The sequence below is a fragment of the Psittacula echo genome (assembly GCF_963264785.1).
Source record: "Psittacula echo genome assembly, chromosome: 2".
Lineage (NCBI taxonomy): Eukaryota > Metazoa > Chordata > Aves > Psittaciformes > Psittacidae > Psittacula > Psittacula echo.
Genome location: NC_137737.1, coordinates 37,558,990 through 37,584,283, shown reverse-complemented (window position 1 = coordinate 37,584,283; position 25,294 = coordinate 37,558,990). Strand labels below are relative to the sequence as shown.

The 25,294-nt window shown below is 38.0% G+C and overlaps 2 protein-coding genes across 4 annotated transcripts in view; one reads left to right on the top strand and one right to left on the bottom strand.

Moving 5' to 3' along the window:
* The window catches only part of RUNDC3B (RUN domain containing 3B), a gene marked incomplete at both ends in the record, with an annotated part of 53,075 nt that extends 48,612 nt beyond the window's left edge, over positions 1-4,463 (top strand). Inside the window, 3 exons of one of the 3 annotated variants that reach the window (XM_080611192.1) lie at positions 1,562-1,708; positions 2,123-2,238; positions 4,318-4,463. In XM_080611192.1, the coding sequence (XP_080467318.1) occupies positions 1,562-1,708; positions 2,123-2,238; positions 4,318-4,463 (409 nt within the window). The remainder of the gene's footprint in view (positions 1-1,561; positions 1,709-2,122; positions 2,239-4,317) is intronic. The other 2 variants (XM_080611190.1, XM_080611191.1) reach the window with 2 other exon arrangements.
* A 3,925-nt stretch (positions 4,464-8,388) lies between these two features.
* On the bottom strand, positions 8,389-25,077 carry SLC25A40 (solute carrier family 25 member 40; the record flags this gene model as incomplete). Its single annotated transcript, XM_080609612.1, has 11 exons — positions 8,389-8,504; positions 12,560-12,640; positions 13,502-13,589; positions 13,910-14,019; positions 16,726-16,899; positions 18,347-18,471; positions 19,124-19,191; positions 21,164-21,270; positions 22,436-22,495; positions 23,832-23,950; positions 25,067-25,077. 11 exons carry the CDS (start codon positions 25,075-25,077, stop codon positions 8,389-8,391), a joined length of 1,059 nt encoding a protein of 352 aa, XP_080465738.1.
* Positions 25,078-25,294: the final 217 nt, after the last annotated feature.

Genomic DNA, 25,294 nt, shown 5'->3' with positions numbered 1-25,294 from the left:
TGTATGAATTTGCATGTAGTTACTGTTGCTAATACAAACTGTGTCCTGTGACAAAACTTCTATGAAAGCATAAAAGAAGTGCCCCTGAATAAGAAGGTGATGCAGTGTAACTGGCTAACATCGTAAGAACTTGCTAGGTCACTGCTCCAGATTCTTAAATCAGCAAGCCTTTAATATACCTGTAATGCTTGATGTACCCCATGGAATTAGAGGGATTACGTGGGGAAGTGAATACCATATAAGATACTTAAAATTATTGACAGCTTTGGGTTACCAAAGTGCTTATTCCTCTAGACCCCTGAGAGTGTTTATTTTCATGAACACTGGCAGGATTCTTCAACTTGAGAAAAGTTCTTTGTAAACAGTCTTGTTCAGTGTGGTGCTTCACCGCCTCCTATTGCAAAATTGCTGCGTATCTGTCTCCTCTCCCAAACTCAGCTACTAAAAATTCCTTGCTGAACTCAGTATTGTCTTACCTTGTTTCATGGGAAATTCTGGCACTTTGGGTGGTATTATGTGCCCTTACGTAATGAGGTTCTTGTCTAAACAGTTCAAATACCAGCAGAACAAAAACTGCATTGTAAAAATAGACCTGTTGTCAGTGTTATTTGTTAATTCACATCAATGCATGTGTAGTTACCTATTTTGCTACTCAGTTTGGCATTTCAGATGACTACATGGCATTTGGCTTTGACCTCCTGAGTAAATTCGGTGCAGACATACGTAACCTTAGCTATTTGCTGCTGGCCAGAGATAGTCAAATGTGCTGTAAAGTAGCATTTAATGATTGCCTAGTATTTCATGGACTGGAGGATTTAGGAGTTATCAATAAATACTAGTTTTGTTTTTAGAGTTAGTAAAAGGGTAGGTTGGAGGTTGCCTTGTACTATTGGAAAAAGGCTGATCTTGTCTTGGAGCCTGAACCATGTACTTTCCATATTTCTGTATGACTTCTGGCAGATGATTTCCATATTGGCATATTAGCTTCCTCATTTCCAGAATTTTAGAAAACTGGTCTGCTTCATGGGAATATGAAGCAAAACTTAATCTGGACATGTAAGGTACTCAGTTAACGTGTTGTCTGTAATTTAAAAACTCAAGTTACTAGAAACTGTGGGATGGTAGAAAATGGAATAACTGTGTTATATTTTATCTGGAAGCATATAACAGAATTAGCTCACTCTGCCAAAGTATGGGGGGTGGGAGGCTGTGGAGTTGTGGTCAAACTGCAAAAATAATTGAATGGGGGGAAAGGACATCATATTCGCTTAGCTGGTTTGCAGAATAGTCGGCCTGTTAATTACAATCATGCTGGCAGAAAGAATCTTTAGAATGCAATTGCTTTTTTATTGCTTTTGCAGAAAGATCCTAATTTCAACTTTCTTTCCTACATGTGTTTCGTAAGTTGCTTCCCCTAGGAAAAATGAACAGTTTAAATTGCTTTCTGTTGGTCACTCAAAGTAGAACATCAGCTTGTTCAGGACCTTTTGTTCTGTTTTTCTTTCTGTACCTATGGAATTGCATTTTTTAGACTGAGATTTACCGCTTTTTGTATTCACAGGACTGTGCTAAAGAATAATGACTTGCGATCAAGACAAGAATTAACTACTCACCTCACCAATCAGTGGCCTTCCCCAGGAGCTCTGGATGTCAATGCTGTTGCCTTGGACACTCTACTCTATAGAAAGCACAATCAACAATGGGATGAGTAAGTTGAATATTTATTTTGATTTGCCTTTAGAGGAATAGGGAAAACTCAAAATTACACATTCCCCTTAGCATACTCTGAAACATATCCTGTTGGAACTACCTGTTACAATATATGAGGATCAGCTGGCAGGAAAAAGAAAAAAAAAAAACAGTTTCTGTTGCTTGTGATAAAAATTTCCTTCCTTTAAATAAATTTGGAGGAAAAAAAACCCCAACAAACCCACAAATAAACAAAAAGGAAATAATTGCTTTAGGAAGAAAACAAAAAGAAACAGTGTCTTTAAGAGAGGAGAGATGAACTGCTTGTTTTGTTTTGTTTTGTATTTTTAAAACCAACAGCTTTTAAAGGAGAAATGAGGATATCTGGTTAGATCCTTAAATGTGTTACTATTAAATATTACTTTACTTGCAGGAAAAGTTTTCAAAGTCTGGACCAACTTTCAGCAGATGTTAGTCTTTCTCAGTCCTCTCTGGACCCAGGTCACTCACAGGATGGGAAGCAGGATGGAATGAACTTGTTAAATGAAGGTACAGAGCCAGTCTAGTGGCTTCCTTTAGTTGTGTTCTTCATAACTCTTCAGTCCCTGTGAGATGATTTTCAGTGTGAACAAACTATGTATTGAGCAGCATGGTTTTTTATTGTTGTGGAAGTTTTTTCAGTTTCCCTAAGGACTACACTTCAAGTAAGTTTGGATTTATAAAGATGCTTCCCCCCAGTAACTGTAAGACTTCATGGTGTATTTAAAGCTAAACTTAAAATACATTGCATATCTTCCCTCTCCATCACAGAAGCAGAGACAGCTCAGCTACAAGGAGGATCTTCTGTTGTCTTTCTGCTCTAACACAAATATTTGAGTTCCATAAGTTTCTTTTTTTGTTTCTTAAAGATTAAAGGCACTGGATTTATAACTGCCACTGTCATTCTTACATCTTGCATTGAACATTTATCTGTGGAGATGCAGCTTGACAGTGTTTCTGGTAAAATGGAGAGAGGACCATGCTAGTATATAAATGTAACACACGCACACCTCCCTTTCAAAGTCTGCACTCATATCAAGGTTTAGCTGCTCCATCTTGTGGAGAAATGTGAAAAGCAGAAAAATGGTGGAAGACTTCAGAAACAGTAGTATTTTGGGTACAGAACATAAATTGTTGTAAAAAAACCTTTCTGGTATCTCACCAAATGTTAACTTTAAATAGACTTGACAATATAGGGCCTTAGGAGTTCATAACTGTAACTTTAAAATATCAGCATTTAAAATTTATAACTGTTTTTTTTAAAAAAAACCTAAGTAGTCTTAAAATCTAAATTATTTCAAGTGAGCTTAGAGAAAGTGAAACACAATCAGCATGGCTATTATGATGAGAGTTCTTGTGCAGATCTACTTTCAACTGATTTTTCACAGTATTAACCATTTGAAACCATGCTTTAACTTCTGTAAATGTGGCAAAACCACTGATAATAATAGTTTAGGGTCTTTAAAGGTAGAATAACATCTCAATTCTAAACTAGTGGGGTTCAGTACCTAAGCTTTAATATACTTTGTAAGATATCAGCATATGATCCTGCTGTTAAAATACCTTTGGTCTAACTCTCGGTACTACTAGTCAGATTTTTAGCTTCACATTTTTTGAAATTGAGGTCTGTGCCCAGTAGTGCTACACGCCCTTCATCTGTTTTATGCAAGTTGGTTGGCTTGTTTTTTTCCTTACATCCGTCTAATAAGTAAAACTTTCCTTTCAAGAACACAAATTTTAAGAAATGCTACTTTATAGATGTGATTTAGAAAAATTCTGGTAGACTGGCTCATCAATCGAATCTGTACCTGTGATCCTTTAATCATTTTAATCTCTAGTTTGAAGGTGATCTTTTCTATTCTGTAGGTGAGCCAGGAGGATGAAATAAGATGATATAGATCAAATAGATGAAATAGATCAAATTCTTTTAATGTGATTTATTAGTGGAGTTGGCACAAAATAACTGAAATGGATATTCTGGGAGGACATAAAATAGAGAAATTGTCCAGTGCAGACTTACACCTAGTAGGTATGTTTAATGTTAACTCTCAAGTGTATTTGGATGACAGGGCAGATACTTGCACCGTCACTCTTGCACTGTAGGGCTTTTTCTCAGTGGTCGGAGCCTAATGCACTTCAGATCACCAAGGTTTAGAAAACAAGACATGCTTATTTTTAAATAAATATATCCTGATTCCAGTTACTCCTTTATGAGAAATTTAAAACTAGGTCTTTCATACTGACATGTTAGGAAGGTCACTTCAATTTCTATATAATTTATTTGGTGCTTGAATTGGACCCTTCTGTTCACCATGTCATCTCTGGAGCCTCTGAATCTCCTGTAGGAGCTTGACCTCAGCCCAGCCTGCAGTGCACAGGTAGGGATCTCAGCCACCTGGGCAGGGAAGGTGTGGCATAAACTACATGTCTTTCTCATGGCATTGATGAAGTATTTGTGTGCAGAAGCAGTAATGCACAATTCATAAGAATGTAGGTGGACCAGTTTTTTCTATTCCAACGTCTTTTTTTTGTGGTCAGGTCGTCTTGTGGTATACAAATCGTTAGCTTAATTCTTGTTTTTCTTAACAGGGAAGGAAGACACTCCATCATTGCTTGGTCTTTGTGGCTCTCTTACATCAGTAGCAAGCTACAAATCTCTCACGAGTCTGAAATCAAGTGAATATCTTGCAAGTCCCATAACAGAGATGACAAGTCCGGGCTTAACTCCATCATGAGATACACACAAGAAGGAAGACCTTTATGTTGTATGCATTTGGTTTATGTTCCGTAAAATGACTTGCAATGAAGACTGCTGGTTCTGAGTTAACATATAAGTTGCTTTATTTTTTCTCTCCATGGTTATGTATTTAATTCACAAATTCTGTCAGTTTTCATTCCCTTTTTTGTTCCCCCTCAGAGGACTTCTCAGATTTTCTACTTTAGTCTGAGTTACTTAAAGCTCTCAGTCAGGTACAGAACATATAATCTGATGCTTATGACTCTTTTTAAAAATAAAACAGTTGGAAATCAGTCCCCTACTTAACTGCCAAGACCTTTGTTTCTCCTTGCAATGGCCTGGCTCAACTCTAGCCACGGTGCTTCTCTGCAGTGCTTTAAGTATCTACCAACTATCTTTAAGTATCTACCAATTCTTGCAGAACAGACAGGGGATCCTAAACACCAGACTTTGTAGGCAGATATTTTACCTAAAAACCCAGCTTTCCATCTCTGTATGTTGCATAGGTCCTCAAATAGCTTATTTAACCTATCAACAGCTCTTCTCGAGTTCACTCAGTGTTAGACTTTGCATTTCTGTAGCATCATGGCACTAAGGAGATGTCTGAATCGCACTGAGGAATCACACTGAAACACTCTTACTAATTCTCTAAGTTGCATGTGAATAACAAATGTAAGTTGATCATATAAATGAGGCATACTTCGCAATTCACAGATGTTGAGAAAACTCACTAAATGCTTTTGAGTGACCTGAGTTAGATAATCAAACATCATATAAGAAATTTCTTGGTTTCCTTGCCGGAAAGATGGGGACTACAGTGGCAGGGTTAGCACCTTGGGAAGCTTGGATTGTGTGTTTATTGGCAAGGTCCCAGGGACAATAGAAAAGGGGGAGCAAAGAGAATGTAATGACAATATTCTCATATTTTTCTCATTCCTGTAGTAGTGCAATAGGTATTTTTCTTGATTAGGTAATGCAGCAGAACTTCCCTAAGTCAGTTTTCTCAGATTCCTTGCCATTGATTTCAATTACTGATGAGGTGGGGGGAGCAAACAGCGAGACATTTTTAAAATGAACCAAACTTCCCAGATTTCCCTACAGCTTAAAAGTTTGCAAATTAATTTTTGACTTGCAAACTGTATTCTTAATTCTTTGTAAGATACAATGGATACTTTCGCTATGGATTTTGCTAATCAAGTAATGCTTCTCAGTACGGCTGGTAACTTTTTAAACAGAACTTCAATGCATGTAAGTACATTGTATTTATAAGTGCTAGGGAAAATGCTTTTTTTGTGCCAAAGAAGTTTCATAAATTGTTTACATGAGTAGCTGCAATACAGGACAGATTTTTAATTATTGCATACTCTTAGGTGTTTACAGTCTGTCTCTACACTCTGTTTGGTTTTAGTTGATTTGCCTCTTGTAACGGTACCTTGGCACTACTACTGTAACCTGGTCATCTTGGCGTGGGCTTGAGAGAGGATTCATTCTTACCTTTACTGAAACTACAGGACACGTTCAGCCTGTATAGGTGTGAGGCTCCACACCTCTGGGACTCAGGCACTGTTTGATTTAGCTGGAGAAGGATCAAGAGCCATCTCAACTCTCTAGTCCACAGTGCTGGAGGTCACAGCCGCTGTGGTGGGATACACTATGACTGGTGGCATTTCAGTGCAGCTTTTTAAAGCAGCTTGGCAAAGTTCACCAAACCTCGTCCTTCAAGCCCTCATGTATCCACCCGGTTGATTTCTCTGTACTCAACTGTGACCATTCAGTCCTTTCATTTACTATCAGAATGTCCATTACCTCATGTAAATTTGGGGTTTTGTTATGACATTAAGCACCTGTTCTTTCATGGCAGTTGAGTAACGTTATTAAATGCCAATCTGTAAACTAGAGATGCATTTTTACTATAACCAGTGAGGGACTCCGGATTCCACGAGTTAATGTTCTGCATCAAGGTACAGTGATTTGATCGGTGTTGTTCACTGTTCAACACTTCCCCCACTGCGTCAGCATTTTGGAGGAGACTGTGATCATGATCTTCAGTCATGTTTGCTGATGGCTCTTTTCTTGGAGCTACTGGTGTGAAATTCATGTGTCATTTAACGGGCGTCTTCTATGTAGTTCCTGGGTGTCATCTGTGCATGGGAAATCAGTTGTTGTGTGTCTTTCTCAGTTTGAACATGATCATTTTTAAAAAAGATTGAAAAACAAATGCCAAACTGTATGTTTTGTTGCCTTGACGTTCCATGAATGTTGCATGTAAATTAAACATTTTTGTATCATTGCTGATTACCAGTTTTTGTTTGGTCTTACTTTATGTGATTAAAACATTCAACAAACAACAGTATGACTAACCTTATAGCAAATTCTGTCTTGCACAACAGGGAGACTTTGGGTTTGCTGCTGTATGTCATTCAGTGTGATCCAAAACCTGCTGTTAGTGCTGGCTTTCTCTCGTGCCTTTTTTTGAGGTTTGAGTATAAACTAAGTTTGAGAAATCACAAGAGGGGTAGAGTGTCAGGTAACTCCTATGGCAGGACCTCTTGCCTGCACCGTGGGCCAGAGCCTATCTGTAACCTCTTCACAACTGCAGCGTTTTTCAGCATGTGATGAGCTTTCACCAGTCCCAAACACATGCTGGGATACCTTCTTCACAAGGGAATAGGACTGAAGTCTATTTCTTGGGTAAAGCACACCCCAAAGTTGGTGTTTTAGTGACCTGACCACCAAGTTGCTATTGTACCAGCACCCCTCATGAAAACATGCAAAAAGTGGAATTCAGCCACTTCACTGGAAGATATGAAAAAAGCAATGTTGTGAGGGTGGTTGAAGAAGAGCAGAAAGAAAGAGGGTGGTTAAAAAAAAAATAATAATTAAAGATAATCCTGCAGAGGAAGCTCTGGTGCAGTAGGTCAAATGCTGTGAGCAGCTGTTCCTGCTGTGCACATGTAGCATGCTGTTGCAGACAACAGCCACAGTAGTAACCACTGGTCTTTCCTGCAGACAGATGTATGGCTGAGTCACACTGGCATGGAACCATCTCTGCCTACCCCAGGAACGATGGCCTTCAAAGCATGGTGCTCCCTCCCAAGCTGGGGGTGAGGGATGCTTTCTGGCACGGAGCCTGGCCCTGCTGTGGAGCTCTGTGACCTCCCAAAGCCGTGCACGGGCATGTTCTTCCAGACAGGCACTCGTCTTCAGTGCCCGTGTGAGCTTTCAGTTCTTACGAGTAATGCCTTAAGCTAAAAAGCCACTGTGGCACTTACTTACCAACGTATTCACCATCCTCTTGGGGTTTCTAAGGAGCACAGTGTGCTGCTTCCAGTTTGACCTAAAGCAACTTTCATTTTAAATATACCTGAGAGGAAGCAGAGGGCTGTTTCATAATACACATTTACACAAAATACAGAGCTGCAAATAACAACCATGCACAGAATCAAACATCCATTAAGCAAAATAAATAAACATTTATTGAATTAATTCTGTATCAACCTCCTTATGGAAGAATAATTATATCATACAATTTTCTAAACCTCATTTTAAATACCCAACAAAAAATTTTAGTTGGACTGAATATTAACACAGTGGCAGTGGTTATTCCTCATTATTCTGTTCAGTCTCCTTTTTTTTCCCTTTAACCATCACTGAAGAACAGTTGGCATCTGTTTTATGTTCTCATTTCTATTTCCCTCTAGTGGCAAGAGAAGTCACAAAGTCTTCACTGATAGTTTGTCATTATTATGTTCTTAGTCTTAAGAAAAAAGTCAATTTATTCTTTGTGTTAAAAATGAAGTTGTATTGGTTACCAAATGTAATGACAGGTGTTCACTGGGAGTTCTAGAAAATGCCTTCACAGATTCAAATTCGGCACAACTTCCACCCTGTATTTTGACTTCAAACAATCAGATGAAGCAGAATTAAGGATGTTGGCTCATCTTTCCATTTAAATGAGAAAAAAAAAACTTTCCATATTCGTATGTGCTGATCATTATGGCACATGCAGGAGCAACTTTAAACAGCCGTGGAATAATACCTGCCCAGAAAAGAAAAGGAAAGCATTCACTTTCATTTGTTTTCAAACTGAAGAGCTGTAGTACCATTTAGTGGTCACAATATACCAATACCATAATATGTCAGTGTAGAACTGGGATGCTACGTGTTTGTAGTCCTCAAAATACTGTAGGTATTGCCATGGTAGTAACCTTACAGAATCAGAATCACCTAGATTGGAAAAGACCCTTAAGATCATCAAGTCCAACCATTACACCAGGACTACCAAGTCCACTGCTGAACTATATAACTGAGGGCCTCATCTACAGGGTTTTTGAACACTTCCAGGGACAGTGATTCCACCACTGCCCTGGACAACCTGTTCCAATACCTGATCACCCTCTTGGTGAAGAATTTTTTCCTAATATCTAATGTAAACCTCCCCTGGCACAGCCTGAGGCTGTTACCTCTTGTCCTATTGCTTGTTACTTGGGAAAAGAGACCAGTCACCTCCCCTTTCATCCTCCTTTCAGGTAGTTGTAGAGTCATAAGGTCCCCCCTCAGCCTTCTCCAGGTTAAACAACCCCAGTTCTCTCAGCCATTCCTCATCAATCAATTCGACTTGTGCTCCAGGCCCTTCACCAGCTTCAAGTCCATTGTACCTCCGCCCCTTCTGCCTCTCCAGGGAGGTAGAGCCCACTGACATGCTCCATTGCAGCTCAGATGGCTGGAGGGGGCAGGCTGTGTGCCCCCTCCTCTACCTGTCACTGCAAGCCTGCTGCTCCTGTGGGATAAGCAGAGGCTTGTGATCACTCAAGTGGGACAAGAGGTTCAGGAAGTCCTGAACCCTGAACTGGATAAAGTCAGGAAGGCTCGAGTACTGTGCTGGGCTGTACACTCTGCTGTAGGCAGTGGCTCAGCCCTTCAAGCCAACTGCTAAGTAAAAGTGTGATTCCTCTACTCTTATCTCTTAAGACCTATGGCACCTCTACTAACATGGAAGAATCCTGGTCACAGGGTTAATCAATAGAATGTGGGCATCAAGTGTTTCATGCTGCACTCAACTGTGATCCTGTCAGTGGAGTTTAAAAAGTTTACCTAGAGGTGGGAAAATAAGGCTGAATCCACTTGTCTACACACAGCCGTCTCTCACTTGGAACAGAAAGGCATCTGCAAGTAGCTAGCATGGATGATGCATGACCTAAGGAAAACTTGTGTCCCTTTGGAAGAGTAGCAAGAAGTCAGGCAAAATACCCCCAGTCACCTCACCTATGTGTCGGCAACAGAACTGGGATAGTGGCTGATCAAGAGAACATCTCTACACTCATGTGTCAATACCTAAATGTAGGTAACAATCTGTGAACTAAATTCCATCCAAAACGTCTAGTAATACCAATACTGCGTGGTGTCTTGCACTCTGCTGGCATCAGTGCTCCAAAATATGCGAATACTATTACCCAGCTATGGCATCACTGTACAGCAAGTAAAGCAATTTCATCTCTTTCAACGAACACGTCTTGCAAGTCTTCATCCAACTGTGTAGCCATTCACACACAGACCTCCAAGGAACCGATGCAGTGTTGTCAAGACACTAAGTATCCTGGGCTTCGAATGTCTCTTGCAGTTGTTCATTTAATTATGAACTATTACAGGCTTTTATCTCACTATAATTTTCATCTCAATATCTTGTAACTTCCTCCTCAGACTGCAGGAGTCACACATGACCACACGTGTGCATTACAACGGAGCTCTGTGCTGGCAACACAGTATTGCCCCAGCCATTCAAAACAGGACAACTGCCTCGCCTATCAGCCAGACTTGCTGGAGACAGAAAGCCATGGGAACCCTACAGCCCGAGAGAAGGGTATGGGGAGGCAGCTGAGTGACAAATACCAGTGAAGTAAGGAAGCCTAGGGAGATGAGCATCCTGAAGTGAGCACACAGGCTGCCAAGAGTACTTTGTGACTATGAGCATTTTATATACAGTCAAGGTTGAAGTTTTAATCGCCAGTTGCCATACACAGAAAGATATGTGAAAACAAAACACTTTAAGACCAGTCTAGTTAAAAAGTGATATGGGGTCTTAGCCTGGCGATACTTGGGCTAGTAAATTATTGATAGAACTACCTGCATGTATGTATTCAATAAAGGTAGTTTCACCCCAGGTAAAGATCTAGTTTTGTTTGACGAATGATAGTAGTTTTTCACAAAAAGATATGAACCAGTCATTAGAATTCCTGGGGATGCCTAATCAGCTTGAACCTTCACACTGTGAACATTCATTTGCACTGTCACATGAGGCTGGAAACTCACTCTCTCAGTTCTGTCACATGCAGCAGCAATCCCAGACTGCCTCTATCCATACCCAGGTACACAGGCTGGGGAGAGCAGCAAATACCTAAACTATAAAAATACCTTTGGTTTTAGTTATCAATTGGCAACTTTCTGGGAAACCGAATCATTTCTTCCTGTTTTGCTTGTCAGAGCATGCCAAGTAGAAACCTGTGACAGAAGTCTAGCAGGATCCATCGTAGCTGCTGCCAAATATCTACAAATCTGTGAAAAAATTTCCATGTTGTTCTCCAAGAGAATATTCTGGGATGTGGTTAAATGCACCGTGAATGACTGAAATGACTGGTGATTACTTCAGAAGGGAGTCAAACTTTTGTAAATACAGAAGTGGAAGATTCCCTGAAAGATGTTAAGATTTAAAAGAAATCCTCAGTTTCAGGATGAGGTAACAGTGAGGGGCTTTTGCTCCAGCACTGGAATGTCATCTTTCTTACCTCTCATATCACGCTTGCTCACAGAGTGCCTGTTCTGCCCAGGGCAGCTTCATTATGAAGTGGAAAAAAAACTCCTAAGCCTCCTGAGGTCTCAGGAACTTCTGTGATCACTCCTCGCTGCCAAGAGTTATGATACAATTGAGCCATAATGATGAAAATAAGGAGGAACAGAACTTCCTGTTGGACTTCTCAGGAAAATAGGAAAATAGGAAAATAGGAAAACCTCATTGCTGGAGGTTTTGAGTTAGTACCAGGAATCAGGTCATATGATGAGGTAGGGCCCAGAGAGTTGCTTTCAGAGATGCTAGGATTTGAAAAAGACATCAGAAGGTATTTCTGAAGGGCTCTTTTCTGTTCTATGAGGGGTTAAATGGCCAAGATATCTTATGATGGTCAGGGATACATCTGTGCTGGTCAGCAGTAGAAAAAACTACAGCACATAGTCCAGGGCTAAAAAGTGGTCTCTGCCAAAGCTATCAGAAACTCTAAAAGACAAGTCTTTAAGACAGTCTGTGCAAGAAGAAGGATTAAATACATCAAAGACTTACACTGCATCATAGATGGATGGAATCTATCCTAAGCCAAGTATTCCACAGGCCAGTAACAGTATTTTATTATGTGAATTCTAGTCTATTCTATTCTCAGACTTCTTGGGTTCTCAATAATGCATTTTCTTCAAACAGAAAAATACCACTGAATCTTAAGCTCTGTTTCTGAGACAGAAAGAACCAAAAAAGTTGAGTACAGAAATTAGTATGAGATGAAGAACAAAAATTAGGATGGCTATTCCTAAATACAGGTGAGCAAATGCAATGCTAATGACTGCTTTGACATTTTTAGCACTGGACTAAAAATTGCATTTAAGAAATTTTCTGTCTAGAAACACCTCCATACTTCAGTTTCCGAACCTGCAACCCATTACATTTCCTGTGTACCAATTCTTTCTGAAACACCCAAGCACTGCAGTTTAAGAAATCAACAAGTTGCTTAACCTTGAAAAAACCTATTTCCTGAACAGAATCTTTTCCCACCATTTTTCATTGCCAATTTGTTAATTCCAGTCCCTTTATTTTTTACCTAAATCATGTCCATCTTGGACAGCTGTATCTTAGTAACTTGTGAAGAGATTGTCAAAACTCTCTCTGGATATATACATGTCTGTTGCTTTACATATGCAAACTATTCCATAACTCACAGTGTTTCCAGAGCTGGAAATACTGTATAATTTATGCATGTTAACAGCTATAACAACTCGTTAATGACTTAAAAGCTTCTCTCTACTCTGAATTGGTTTACATATGAAAAGATTTACCAGCAAATAATCCAGTAATCCCATTTTTAGCGACAATTTTCCTCATAATTGCCCAGGTCGATGTACTGTCCCTCTGTGGAACTCAATGCAGTACAAGAAAACAGTGAATTAAGTAATATATACAATGCCATAAAAGAGTATTTTTAGAAATCAGAGACAGTCACAATTATTAGGATACACACACAATTGTTAGGCTTAATTAATTTTATGTTAATTTTATCCATACTATTTATACAGGATATTAAATTCATAAAATATGCAAATTCATAAAATACTTAAAATATCATGACATGGAAAACCCTGTAGTAACACCTGGAGTAAGATAAATGAACAGAGAAAATAGTCCTTGCTAAAGTACTGATATAGCTGAAAAAAGTCACCCAGCTTTCAAATGAGCCAGTCCCTGTCCATGTCACGCTATACATGTAGCTAAATGCTCATCACAGTTCAGATATTTAAACAAGAACTTGCCTTTATGGTAAACTGAGTCTGAAGGTAAGTTCACCTGAATGTATTGTAAGAAATTAAATTTTTGCCTATTTAAATATAACTTATTTCAATCATAGAATCATTTGGCTTGGAAGGGACCTTTAAATGTCATCTAGTCCAACCTGCCTGCAATGAGCAGGGAGCTCTTCAATTTGCAATTGGTCTGCCTAAATGTAATAGCTTTGAATTTTTTGTTTATATTTTATACCATCTCACTAACCTAAATACTACTGAGCTCACACCTTTTCCCTCCTCCAAGCCATTACTGAAATACTGTATTTATCCTAGAAGGTAAAAATATCCTATGAAATTTGGAGTAGAAAAGATGTCAGCGCTAGAATTTTTAGATAAAACTTTAGAGGAAAAGACAAATATTTAGAATTCCTACCAAAAGTCTATATGCCAAAACACTACATTTTCTTTTTCCAGACATTATGGTTTTTTTATCCTTACCAGCACTTTTTAAGGTCTCGCACTCCCAAAGTTCAGTCTGCCTATGTGTTTTCACTACATCAAATGGTGAAGTTATGACAGATGCAATCTATCAGGAAAATAGAGCAGTTTTAATGTTAGAGCACAAAAAATTAACAATTAATTTTTTACAAATTAAACTGCACACAATTTAAAACTAGATTTAATATTCCAAGTGTCTGACATAATTAAAAGTCTTGTATTTCAGAATACTGTATTTATTCATATATACCTAATCAGCTTAAATGGCAGGTATGTGTGTTTAAAGCACATGCACTCCAAAACAATCAACATTTCTGTGAGAGCCAGGTAAAATCATACCTCTTTTAAATAGTATATTAGAGATAGATAAATAAAAGAGTACTACTAGACATAAAAATACGTACTTACAGAGCCAGATGCTGCTCCTGAAGCAAAAGCAATAAAAAATGTTGGTTCGTGTGTACCAAGTTCCTTGCACAGGATCTTCTTGAAATGTTCATAATTATACCAGTACATTGCTGTGGTTATAAAAAGAAAAACCTGCATTACAACACGTTTGTATGTCACAAACAGAAATTCTTTTATCAAGTACAGATATAAGAATTCTATTGTGGCAACAGGAGCAAAAAGAAACAAGAGCTGAAAGCAGAACAGAAGTGTTTCTGTGACGATCCATGGACAGACTGTCTTGTTCCCCTTATCTCTATATTCCAAACTTACTCATATGATACGATGAAAACCTACTACTGAAATGTATGAAACCCTAGCTTTATATAAATTGCCTAAATAAGAAACGTTGCTTCAGCACCTGTAGGACTCATTTTCCTGTGTACCTTTTACATTTATGTCCTCCACATCACTGCTTAAAAAATGACTTGAGTATTACTGTTAACCCAGTTCTTGTGCTTGTAACATTCACAGCTTAAGTTTTATTCAGTCTAGGTAGCCTCCCACAGAACATGCTTGAAGCATACCATTCACACTAGGGCTAGTAACACAGTGGGATTTTAATTATCTTGTGCTGCTTGAGTCATGCTGCACTGCTCGACTGTTTTCACAGAGGAGCTGCTTTGTCAGTACCAATTGTTATACTGATTTTAATCCCTCTTTAAAGAGCTGACTTCAGCTAACTGCAGCGAAGGCGCAGACTGTGCTTTAAGAATACCAGAAGCCATGATGCTGTTGGGGCATCATTCAAACTGAAAAGCCAAGATAAAAGGTATTGAGGGAGCATATCTTAACTGCACAGGGAGTATTTATAAGGAAAAAGTTACCAGAAAACACATTTGGGAAAGGCATTAGGCAGCATTAAACACCATTAGCTTTATATCATCTGAGCTTTGTGGCATTTTTTTAACGCATTTTCCTTTACTCATGCATCTCATTGCCTGCTCACTTCTGGTTCTTCAACAATAGACCTAAACCTGTAACAGTTAAGCAGTAGCTTCAGGTTAACCTGTACCTTTACCTTTCCAGCACCCCATGATGCCTTCGAAGTACTGGGCACAGACAAGTGCCCACTGGCTATGAAGTGAATGCTACAGCACTACGAGACTAACTTCAAATCTATGAGCATGTTTTGGACCAGTGGAGCGACAGTAGGCATGGATGAAAGCATAAAAAAGTCTGAGACCAGACACACATCACCTTAGTGCCCTTTTCCTTGAGCACTCCCTCACAGTGCTCTGATCTTCCCACTGTGTTAAAAACAGTAGAGGGAACGAAGATCACTAGCTCCTGCCACATTGCTACAAAGACCAGTAAGAGAACAGGAGTTTCTACTCGAAATCAGACAACAGGACTTGGATGAAGAATTTTAAGTTCCCTTATAAGCTTAACAGAACAGCCTAAGATGCAATTGGCAGAGAAGAATTAAGCAAATTTAAAAATGAATATTCAACAGGAAGTACTTTGGACAAAAGGTTCAGATGAATCCTGACAGTTATCTTTAGCCTTACAGAAACCATGCTGCCTTAGGTTCAGAAACCTTCCCTATCGCAGAAGGCTAAATTAATTCCCATTAAGGGACAGGATCCCTAAGCAGGAGATACAGTCCAACCACAATCTTCAAACACCTACCGTTTGCAAAGTGAAAGAAAACAGAGTATTATTCATTCTGAAAAGAGAACAGCTGAAATAATTTAGTTCTGTTAACTCAGCTACCAAGTTCAGTTTTTCATTAAATATCGCAATCATCTCCACCTACCACGCACCAGTTTGGTTCACAGCCAAATTAAAATTTACTCTAGGTACACATCTAAATGTGCTTAAATACCATAAGTCCAAACCAATTAATGGTCTACTAGACTGTTTTGAACCATAAATTAAATTAGATGTCAGATTATCTTAAGAATTCATTAGGAGAACAAAGATAGGTCAAATACTTCAAGTGCTCTCTGCCTCCAAAAATAGGTTTGAAGAATTTTTCTGAGGCAACACAAAGCATTCAGACGTGTTATTCCTGGTACTACCCAAAGGGCCAAAACTGTTTCAAGGACAACTGATGCCTGATGACCCACAACTGCTCTGACAAAAACGGGCCTCAGAGAGTCAGAGGCTTTTACCACTAGCATTAACGAGTCTTTTACCAGTCTCCTTATAGCAGAGCTGTGACAAAAAGGGGAAACACATGATCTTCTCCATCCCAGTAATTGTAAAGTGTAGCCCTAGGACTAATAGTGCTCTGTATCAGCCTTTTCTGCTTCTAGACTTTCAGCTCTGGAGCTTTGCTAATGAGTGATGCTCTAGTTTCATGGGTTTCAGAGAAGTTATACAAACCAACTCATCTTGCTAAAAATATTTCCTGATAACACTACTGTGTCACTGTATCTTTGTACATGTTTTCAAAATTAAGTGTAAGAACACTTAGCTACAGCATGTTCCTCCATAAGAAAATAGCCACTATACCTGTTAGAGAGAAAATTTCCTATTGGAAGTCTTCAAAAACAGTCATTATGTAAGCTAAAGATGAGAAGAAACAGTCGAAGTATAGAGAAAGGGAATGTTACAATGAGCCTTAGCTGGTATCCACAAACAAAAAGGGGGGAACAAATCAGGTCCTCAAAGAATTTATAAATAAAAACACTCAAAAGAGAACAAATAAATCTCAGTCATTCTTAAAGCTAACCACTAAAATCACCTAAAACCACAGTAAAAGTCTAAAAGAGTTACGCATAAATATATCTTCTGACGTAGCAGAAACTTGCATGGAAAATAAACCCAACCTGAGAAAGGTACATCTCTCAGAACAGTAGAACTCCAGCCCCTCCACAAGGAAAGCCATCCGTCTGAAGCCACTTCACTGCTGACGCACAAGTACAATTGCTTGTAGGAGAACTTGCGATACTGCATTCTAGTTCTGATCAGCTCCAGGGGGCTCACAATGGTAACTGAACCAACTGCAAATGAAAAAAAAGGTGGGGTTGTTTTTTTCTAAATCAACATTTACTGGTAACATTTCTGGAACATAAATGTGAGGTCTCACCTTGCTTTATAGATTTGATTCACCTTTCCCAATTTCCTTGAAATAATTCCCTAAATAATCTTCCTTTCCAGATAAGAATACCGTATCTATTCACAGTACCTGACCTTTATGGACAGACAAGTTACCTACCTTTTTTCAATACTGGCATATTGTAATCCATGTCAAGTGTTAAGAATCATCATTTTCGGATTTACTGCATAAGCAGGCTGAAAATTTCAAGCACTCATAAAAACTAATTTTCAATAATTGCCATTTTTAAGTGCAACTTGAAGAAAGTGAGCTTGGCGTTTTGGTTTGGTTTGTTTGCTAGTTTCTGTTGTTAAGGACAAAAAAGATGGCTAGAGATTAAGTTTTTATTGATTTCTAAGCATCTTAGCAATTTCTAAGCAACTTCTTCTGAGTAACAAGCGATAGGACAAGAGGTAACGGCTCTAAGATGAAGTGCTCTAAAACCATGCGGATGAGGCCCTCAGTGATATGGTTTAGTGGTGGTCTTGGCAGTCCTGGGGAATGGCTGGATTTGATGATCTTGAAGGTCTTTTCCAACCTAGCTGATTCTATGATACTTGCTATTCTTACTTTAAACTATCAAGAATCTATCTGATAAAGTAACCCTCCTGCATCTGGTAGAAAGTGAGTCACCACTCACTAACAAGTTCCCATCACACATGTAACAGACTTCAACGATGTTACTAGATCCATGCACTTTCCTCCTATTGCTGGGGTAAGGTTTCCTTGACATGTGAATTTAAAATCCGGAGCAGCCTAATAAGAACAATTTGCCATATCACCACAGAATAACAATTCTTTTTCCACTAGTCTTCTAGTCCCCCCTGTATTTTCACAAGTAGAATATAGAACTAAATCCTTAAGAGTATTCTAAGAAAGGCCCAAAACACAAGACATGGGCTACTTCTGTACAAAAATATATGAGGAAAAAGATAAACTAAAGTAAGAAAATATAAATAGAAATTAATTCCCCATTACATCATACAGCAATAAAACCAGTACAAGTCCAATTTTCACTTCCCATGTAAGCTTCCATTATAGAAAATAATGCTGTTTATTATTAGATTCATGACAGAACAGAATTAAACTGTCCTTGGTAGAACCCTAAAAATACAAAATTTTGAACAAATTACAAATGTTGTGGAAGTGTAACAGCAAAACTAAATCACATTATTCCAGATTAGAGGGTTATGCTGCCCAAGAAATACTGGGTAATTACAGTATTCCTTCTTATGCCCAGCTCCTTGTAATATTATCCTCATTTAAAGCCACACAAATTTACTTGATAAACCCAAGAAAACAGCATACAGGTATTTTATTTCAGTTTTCTCTTTAAACAGACGGCAACTTACATCTGCTTAAGGAACCTGCAAGAATTGGAATGTGCTCATCATCCTTTCCTAGTCTAGATTTCAAAGCTTCACTCAGTTGGTCATAGCAGGTAAAATAGATTACCGTGGAAGGGAGTGCCATTATTCTAAAAAATAAGAAAGGGAATCTAAATTAATACCAGGAAAGCAGGAGATAAAGTGAACCATCTTGTATGGACATATTGCTTAAATAAGGAAAAGAGAATTCCAGGAAGAGATCTGATAACAATGTTGAAATACGTAAACTGCTCTTGTAGAGAGAAAATGAATGATTCATTTTTCATGACAAAGAAAGAGAATTCTAGCTAAATGTTAAAAAAAAAAAAAAAAAAAAGGGAATGAGTGTGGAAAGAGCTGTGTTGCTGATAGGAAGTCATTAGTGACAATTTATGACAGCAAATATCTATCAAAAACTAGCATTCTCTAACAATCATGTTCAATCCTATGATTTGATGATGCTCAAGGGGATGATTACATTAGGTATACCACCTCTACAAGGAAGAACAAAAAGCCTGATGTTCCTGTTTAACTACTGAGAATGTATCTAAGAAGTTACAAGAAGAAATCTCAAGATTGGGCAAAATTATTCTGTCTCTAGATGTTTTTGATCAAACTGGTTACATCATTATCTGTAACTTCAGAATTAACCAAATTTTTAACATCACTTTGAAAGAAACCTACTAATTTGCCTAAATAATGAAGTATATTTTTTAACAATAATTCATAACATGTTACCAAAAAAAAAAACGTTCAACTTACAGTGTTGGGGGAAGTCCACTCCACAGTGACTTAACTCCCTCTCTTTGAGTAATTTTCACAAATGCATCCTAAAAATACAACCAGCAAACAGCAACAATTAGCTCCAAACTTTCGTATTCAGTAATATATTTTAGCTGGCAAAAGACAAAATTAATGTATTAAAAAGCGTATTTCTAAAATGGCTTATAATTTTAACATCTCGCTTTTGTAATTGCTTCTGCTAGTTACCACATTCAATCACACATAGTTCCTCTGAGCTGAACAGAAATATTCGTGTGATTGAAATCAAGAATTTCTTTCCATCTTTAAAAGGCCAAAGTAATAAATTTTTATCAATGACTGACAGTCCTGTGAATAAGTGATTTTCAGAACTAACACAGCATGCAGCAACATGTGGAAACTTACCCAAAATAATACACTAAAATACTTTTTCAAAACATAACAAAAGTTCTAGGCATAAAATAGCAATTAACTCTCAATGATCCTTCAATATTTGCTTTCTCTGACAACACCGTGACAATGTCTGTGCAATGTATCTACACTGTATTATATATCTGGTAGCTTACAATGAATATCATAGCTGTCCCTTGTGTTCCCAGACCACTGACAGCAGAGAAAACTAAAACTTGAAGATCATTCAACTGAAATCACCATGAAAATGAAAAACTCCGTAATACTAGGATACCTTATTTTCTTAAACATTTGGGGGAAAAAGATTGAGATTTGATGGCTTAGAAGATGCTGAAGACCAGACATTATCAGAAGGCCTCAAAACATATAGCCCAACAGACCATAAAAAGGAGTCACAGGAAGGAAACAGTGAAGAGCTTTAGAGGAGACAGCTTTGACGGATAGATCCACTGAAGTAAAAAGTTGCATGAGGAAAACAAAGACACGATTTACTAAAACAAACCTGACCTGAAAAAATGGAACTCTGAGAGGGAGTCAAGAAACCCTAAAAGGTCTTAACACGATTTGACTAAAAAGACACAAAAAGGGGTGTCTATAATTTTTCCAAATAAATTCTGTAATTAGTTTAGTTAGTTTATATGTTTATAATCCAGCTTCAACAAATGTACATTACAGGAAGGTACAGATAAAATGATTGGAGAAAGGAGGTAACAATATCCTACATTTATATATCTTACTAACTATATGGGCAAATACATCAAAATATTTGTACAGTCCTATCACCAGAAACCTACAATGTCCACTACTATTTGCTTTACTGAAAATTGTTCAGCACTGAGGGGTTTTTTAACAATGATATGATAGTAATTGCTTTTTATGGATCATATTATTGCAGAAAAAATATGCACAAAATCATGTCAATTAGAAAACTAAGCAACTTTCTAAAAATTATATGGTAATGTTAAGTAAAACATTTAAACTTACGAACTTATTAATTAAAAAAGGTAACACTGTAAAACTGCTCAAGAAATTGGCATGACCATTTCATTCTTCTTGGAAATGTAATTCTAAAAAATTCTTATTACATGTACAACAGATACATGTGGCAAAGTCAAACAATATCTTCACTAATAAAACTGCATCAGTGTCCAACAGCAGGTCTGCTTCTAGTGCCTGGGTAAAATGCTAGTCCTACAAGTTTCAATGGATCCAGAACTTGAAGCATGAATTTAACTTTAAAACACTATCTGCATTGTCAGTTCCGCTCAGCAGCACACTGGTAGTTTTGTGGACAGAAGAGCTGTAAACAGGTACAGAAAATCAGTACCTGCAGGCAGCAACTATTGGTGATATAACTCAAGTGGGGAAAACGAAATCATAGAGGCAGTATCCTGTGAGAACTGTGCAGCTGCCCACTTGTTTATCTTAAGGAAAGAATATGTATTTTCTTGTAGAAAGTAGGAGGTATCCTAAATCGCCATATAAATTACACAGTGTAACCACAAAAACACCCTTTCATAATGATAACAGATTCTACTACAACTTGGAAAAAAAAGCCAATAAATTTATAGGATGCTATTTAAAAATGTTTTCAATCTATGGTTTTATATAAATGTAAAATGTTCTTACCAACATCCCTTTGAAATGCCCAGGTTTTTTATACCAGGCTTTGCTGTCCCCATTGTCACAAACACATATATGATCCATAAGGCCATTGGAGTATACAAAACACTTTCCTAATAAAATGGTGTATAAGAATATAGTTAATGCTTGTAAAATTGTTCTTAGTAGCAATTTGAAATTGGATATAATAGTAACACAGATTTGTCTCTGGTTAGGCAGGGAGGGACAAAATAATCTTTGGAAGTCAATGACAACAAATTAGGTAAAAGGCAAGAGGGAACAAATGTACTCCTCAGAGTGCCAGGCTAAACAAAACTGCACTTGCGTGCTCAAGGAGACATATTTATGCTATATTAGAGACCTGAATGCTTCTATTTTATGTAACTATGTGAACATTTTTCAGATTTTTAAAGCAGCATCCATGTTACAAGTGGCAGTGCTACATCTTAGGTTAGACTGCATTTATACTAGATCACCCTCTTTTTATTTCTTCTACGCCATGTACTTTGAACCTGTTTGATAAAATACTATTGCCATTGTGAAAACATACTTTGAGCCTCACATTTTCACATTTCTGAAGGGTTTAAAATTTACAAAAAAAAAAACCAACAAAAAAAACAACTCAGGACAGAGCACAAGACTTTTCCCGATTCACACCAAGTATAACCGCAAACATTCATCTCCACATACAACATGGAACACCAGTTACCTCCTTTCCTTTCAAATCTCATCTATCAATTACAACTGAATAGTAAAACTCATTGGCATATCGTTGAGCACACAATGTCTTTATTTGTTGGCTTCTTCTGGCTGTTTCTATCAAGTGGCCAATGACTTAGGAAAGACTTACTACTCTGTTTCAAAGTCTCTTGATTCTGGAAGAGATAACTTTAATACAGCATTGTGACCACAAAAGCCTTCTGATGAAACAGTTAGTTACTTATTGATAGCTTTTTAAAAATTTAAACTCAACTAAGTAATAGCTGTACGTTCTGCTACAATGAAAACTCTAAGAAAGAGAGGAAAAAGCCTGTTTAAAATGGTACATGTTTACTGGATTTTTTAATACTGCGTCTGTTCACTGTCACATTCCTTCTTTAGCAATTTCAGTGTGCTGCTGTGCTACTTCCCCGCGCCCCCCCCTTACTCTGAAGAATCAAACACAACTATTTCTAATCAAATTAAAACGTTCTGTAGCTCAGCATTACGATAACAATCAGCTACATAAAAAAAGCAAAAAGCAAACTGTGTCTTCTATCACACTACACATTCATTTACCTTTGGAGAATGGATTGCTTTGGGCTTGCAGTCGAGTTTTGATAACATCAAGAGGAGTTACTAAAATGAAACAGAAGTCATTTAGAAACACTCTGCATGCCCTGAAAATGTGGAAGTGTAAAGATGCCTTGTTATGAACTTCTATGACTTTTTTCCCCCCAGAGGGACAAAACAGACCTGTTTTACAACACGAATTAGTCACACCTTAACTCTCTATTGATGCCTCACAGCTGAGTAACAGGAGGTTGAACGCTTGGCTTACATTCCAGTATCTAAATGTAGGGATGTAAATGTGACTCCTGCAGCTCCTTTCAGTTGTTTAAAATTTGGCATCCAGTAGCATTTTAGCTCACCTCCAGCTGCCACTTCAGAAAGGAGCCAGTGTCTTACACCTCTTGAGGTCTCAAATACCAACACCTTATGCTGTACTAGAATCTTACATACACACAATGGAGATCCATCTTGGGAATTCCACAGGTCTGATGTAGCTTTGCCTGCTACTTTACCTAACATCATGGGACACACGGTATAAATACAGAATAAAAAGAATATCAGTTTGATAGTTTTGTGATCAGATCGTATTTTGTAAAAACTTGGAAATTTTGTGGGTGACAAAATGGTGCTTAGAAAATTGCACACTTCCCTGCTACATAATCTGTGTAAAAAGTCAGAACCAAAGGTTAGTTTAAGACAAAATTAACTGAAATATGAAATACAACTCCAAGGGACATGAAGGCTGAATCTAAACAAACAACACCCTCTTAGGTACACATGGGGAAGGAGGTCCTGAGTGAGATGACTGAAGTAAAAGATTAATTCCACAGACTATGCAGAAGTCTAAAAGACTAACAAAAAGCTATCCTTAAAGGAAATGTTTAGCGAAAAACAAACAAACAAAGAAACCCAATAAAAGTCTTTGTCAGCATAAGACATCACAGCAGAAAAAATTCATGTTACTACTAAAGTGTAGTAGTAACTACATGAAGGAGACATTTCACAGGGGTTGGTCTTGCAGGAGTTGTGTCATGTGCTATAAAGTAGATTTAGTTAAAATTTATTTTTAAGCAGCAGGAAATGTGGAAATTAATTTTTATTATTAGTTTTGTTTCTTGCAGAAAAAAAGCAATGAATTACTACACTGAGAGGAAAAAAATAAAAAAGAAATGAAAAATTAATAAAAATTTTTCTTATGTTCAGAAATGGTTAAAGATTTCAATTATCCATGTTTGTTAAAACACAAAACCCCCCCCATGAGAAACCTATGCAAAAACATCCTTCTTGAACATATTAGTGGAAACACAGAAACTCTGTAACTCAGACATCATGCTGAGTAATACTGATGAGTAATCAGTATTGCAAAGATTCTCCCTGTGGCAAGCTTGCTAGTTTGCCTTACCAAATAATGATGTAATAATAGCTCCACAACAAGAAGCTATTGCTTGCTGAATAATGGTTGTTTTATCCAAGTTGCTATCACTCATTTCAGCCATGGCTTTATCTTTGGAGAAGAAAAACCTGTTAAGGAAGAGAAATACATTGCAAGATCATGATCAAAACTTGCAGAAAAATCAAAAGAAAAAATCTTATATTTTCATTAACATGTTATGTATAGGCAGCAATAATGTAAATATTAGTTTTCTACATGTACGTAACAAGCACCTTTTTTTTTTTCAGATTATTTGAGCCATGTTGTATAAATAATCTGAGTTTTCTAAATGACAATAAAACCTCCAAATCCTTCTTACATGATTACACTGTTTATCTTTTTTGTAAGCTGCATTAATTAATAGGCATTGCTTCTTGCTTCAACAAAAGGCTTAGAAGCACATAAATAACCTGTACAAATACAATTTCACAGCCTGTGGCCCATAAACAGCACAGCAGAATAATTCATCTAGCCCTCCTCTTGCTTCTGTCATTTCTGTGAGAAAACCCTGAGAGGTCTCCCGGTTGATCCAACAGTCACAGACTAGCAATGATACTACACACCCTGGCAAGAGCATCATGTAATAAATGGTGACTAACTAGTACCCATGCTATCATTCCTTGAACAAACCCTACTCTATGGCTGCATAAGCATGGTTACCTGAGGAATGTACTTACAGTATGTAAAAATAAGGAGCTTATATATTCCCTGTATCTGCAACCAGCTAGGGAAGGAAAAAGTAATAAATAAAACCATTTCAGAACCTAAAATCCCCAAGTAATGGTGATCTATTAGTGTGCCTAAGTGCAGCTGTAATTTTATCAGTTGACATTTATCCAAACTTTTTATTTGCTCTACAGGAACATGATGTTTTCGTCTTCTCACCAAGTTTCAAGTAAAAGATAAGAAAAATTCAAATAAAAGATAGAAAGGATTAAGCTCCGTAAACCAGCATTTGCCTCTCAGATGCTAACGACTACTAACCGGGGGGGGGGGAAGGGGAAGGGGGTGTGGGTGCGTGTGAGAGGTGTTTTAAACTGTACCTTCAAGCTTACAGAAAAACTACTCTCCATAACAGCATATACATAACCCGTCTCTAATCAGTGACGGCGCTGTGCTGACCGGAGGCAGTACCTCCCACACTAAAGCTGTGGAACCCCCCCACCCAGCCGGGGATCGAGGCCCACAAGGTCCAGCGGCGCTACGCCTCGGCCATCTGACCTGCCCTTTAACCGGGTACAGCTCCGAGGAGCGGCAGCCTGCGTTGCGGGAGGTGCTGAGACCGCTTAATTCTCCGGCCTGTCAGCACCGGTGGGGAGCCGCTGAGCCGGCAGTTTCGCCTGGGAAACACTCCCTCTCACACACACACCTTGCCACGACAGGGAGAAAAGACCCTTCACCGGGATTTCTGCTGAAAACTCACACCGGCCCGC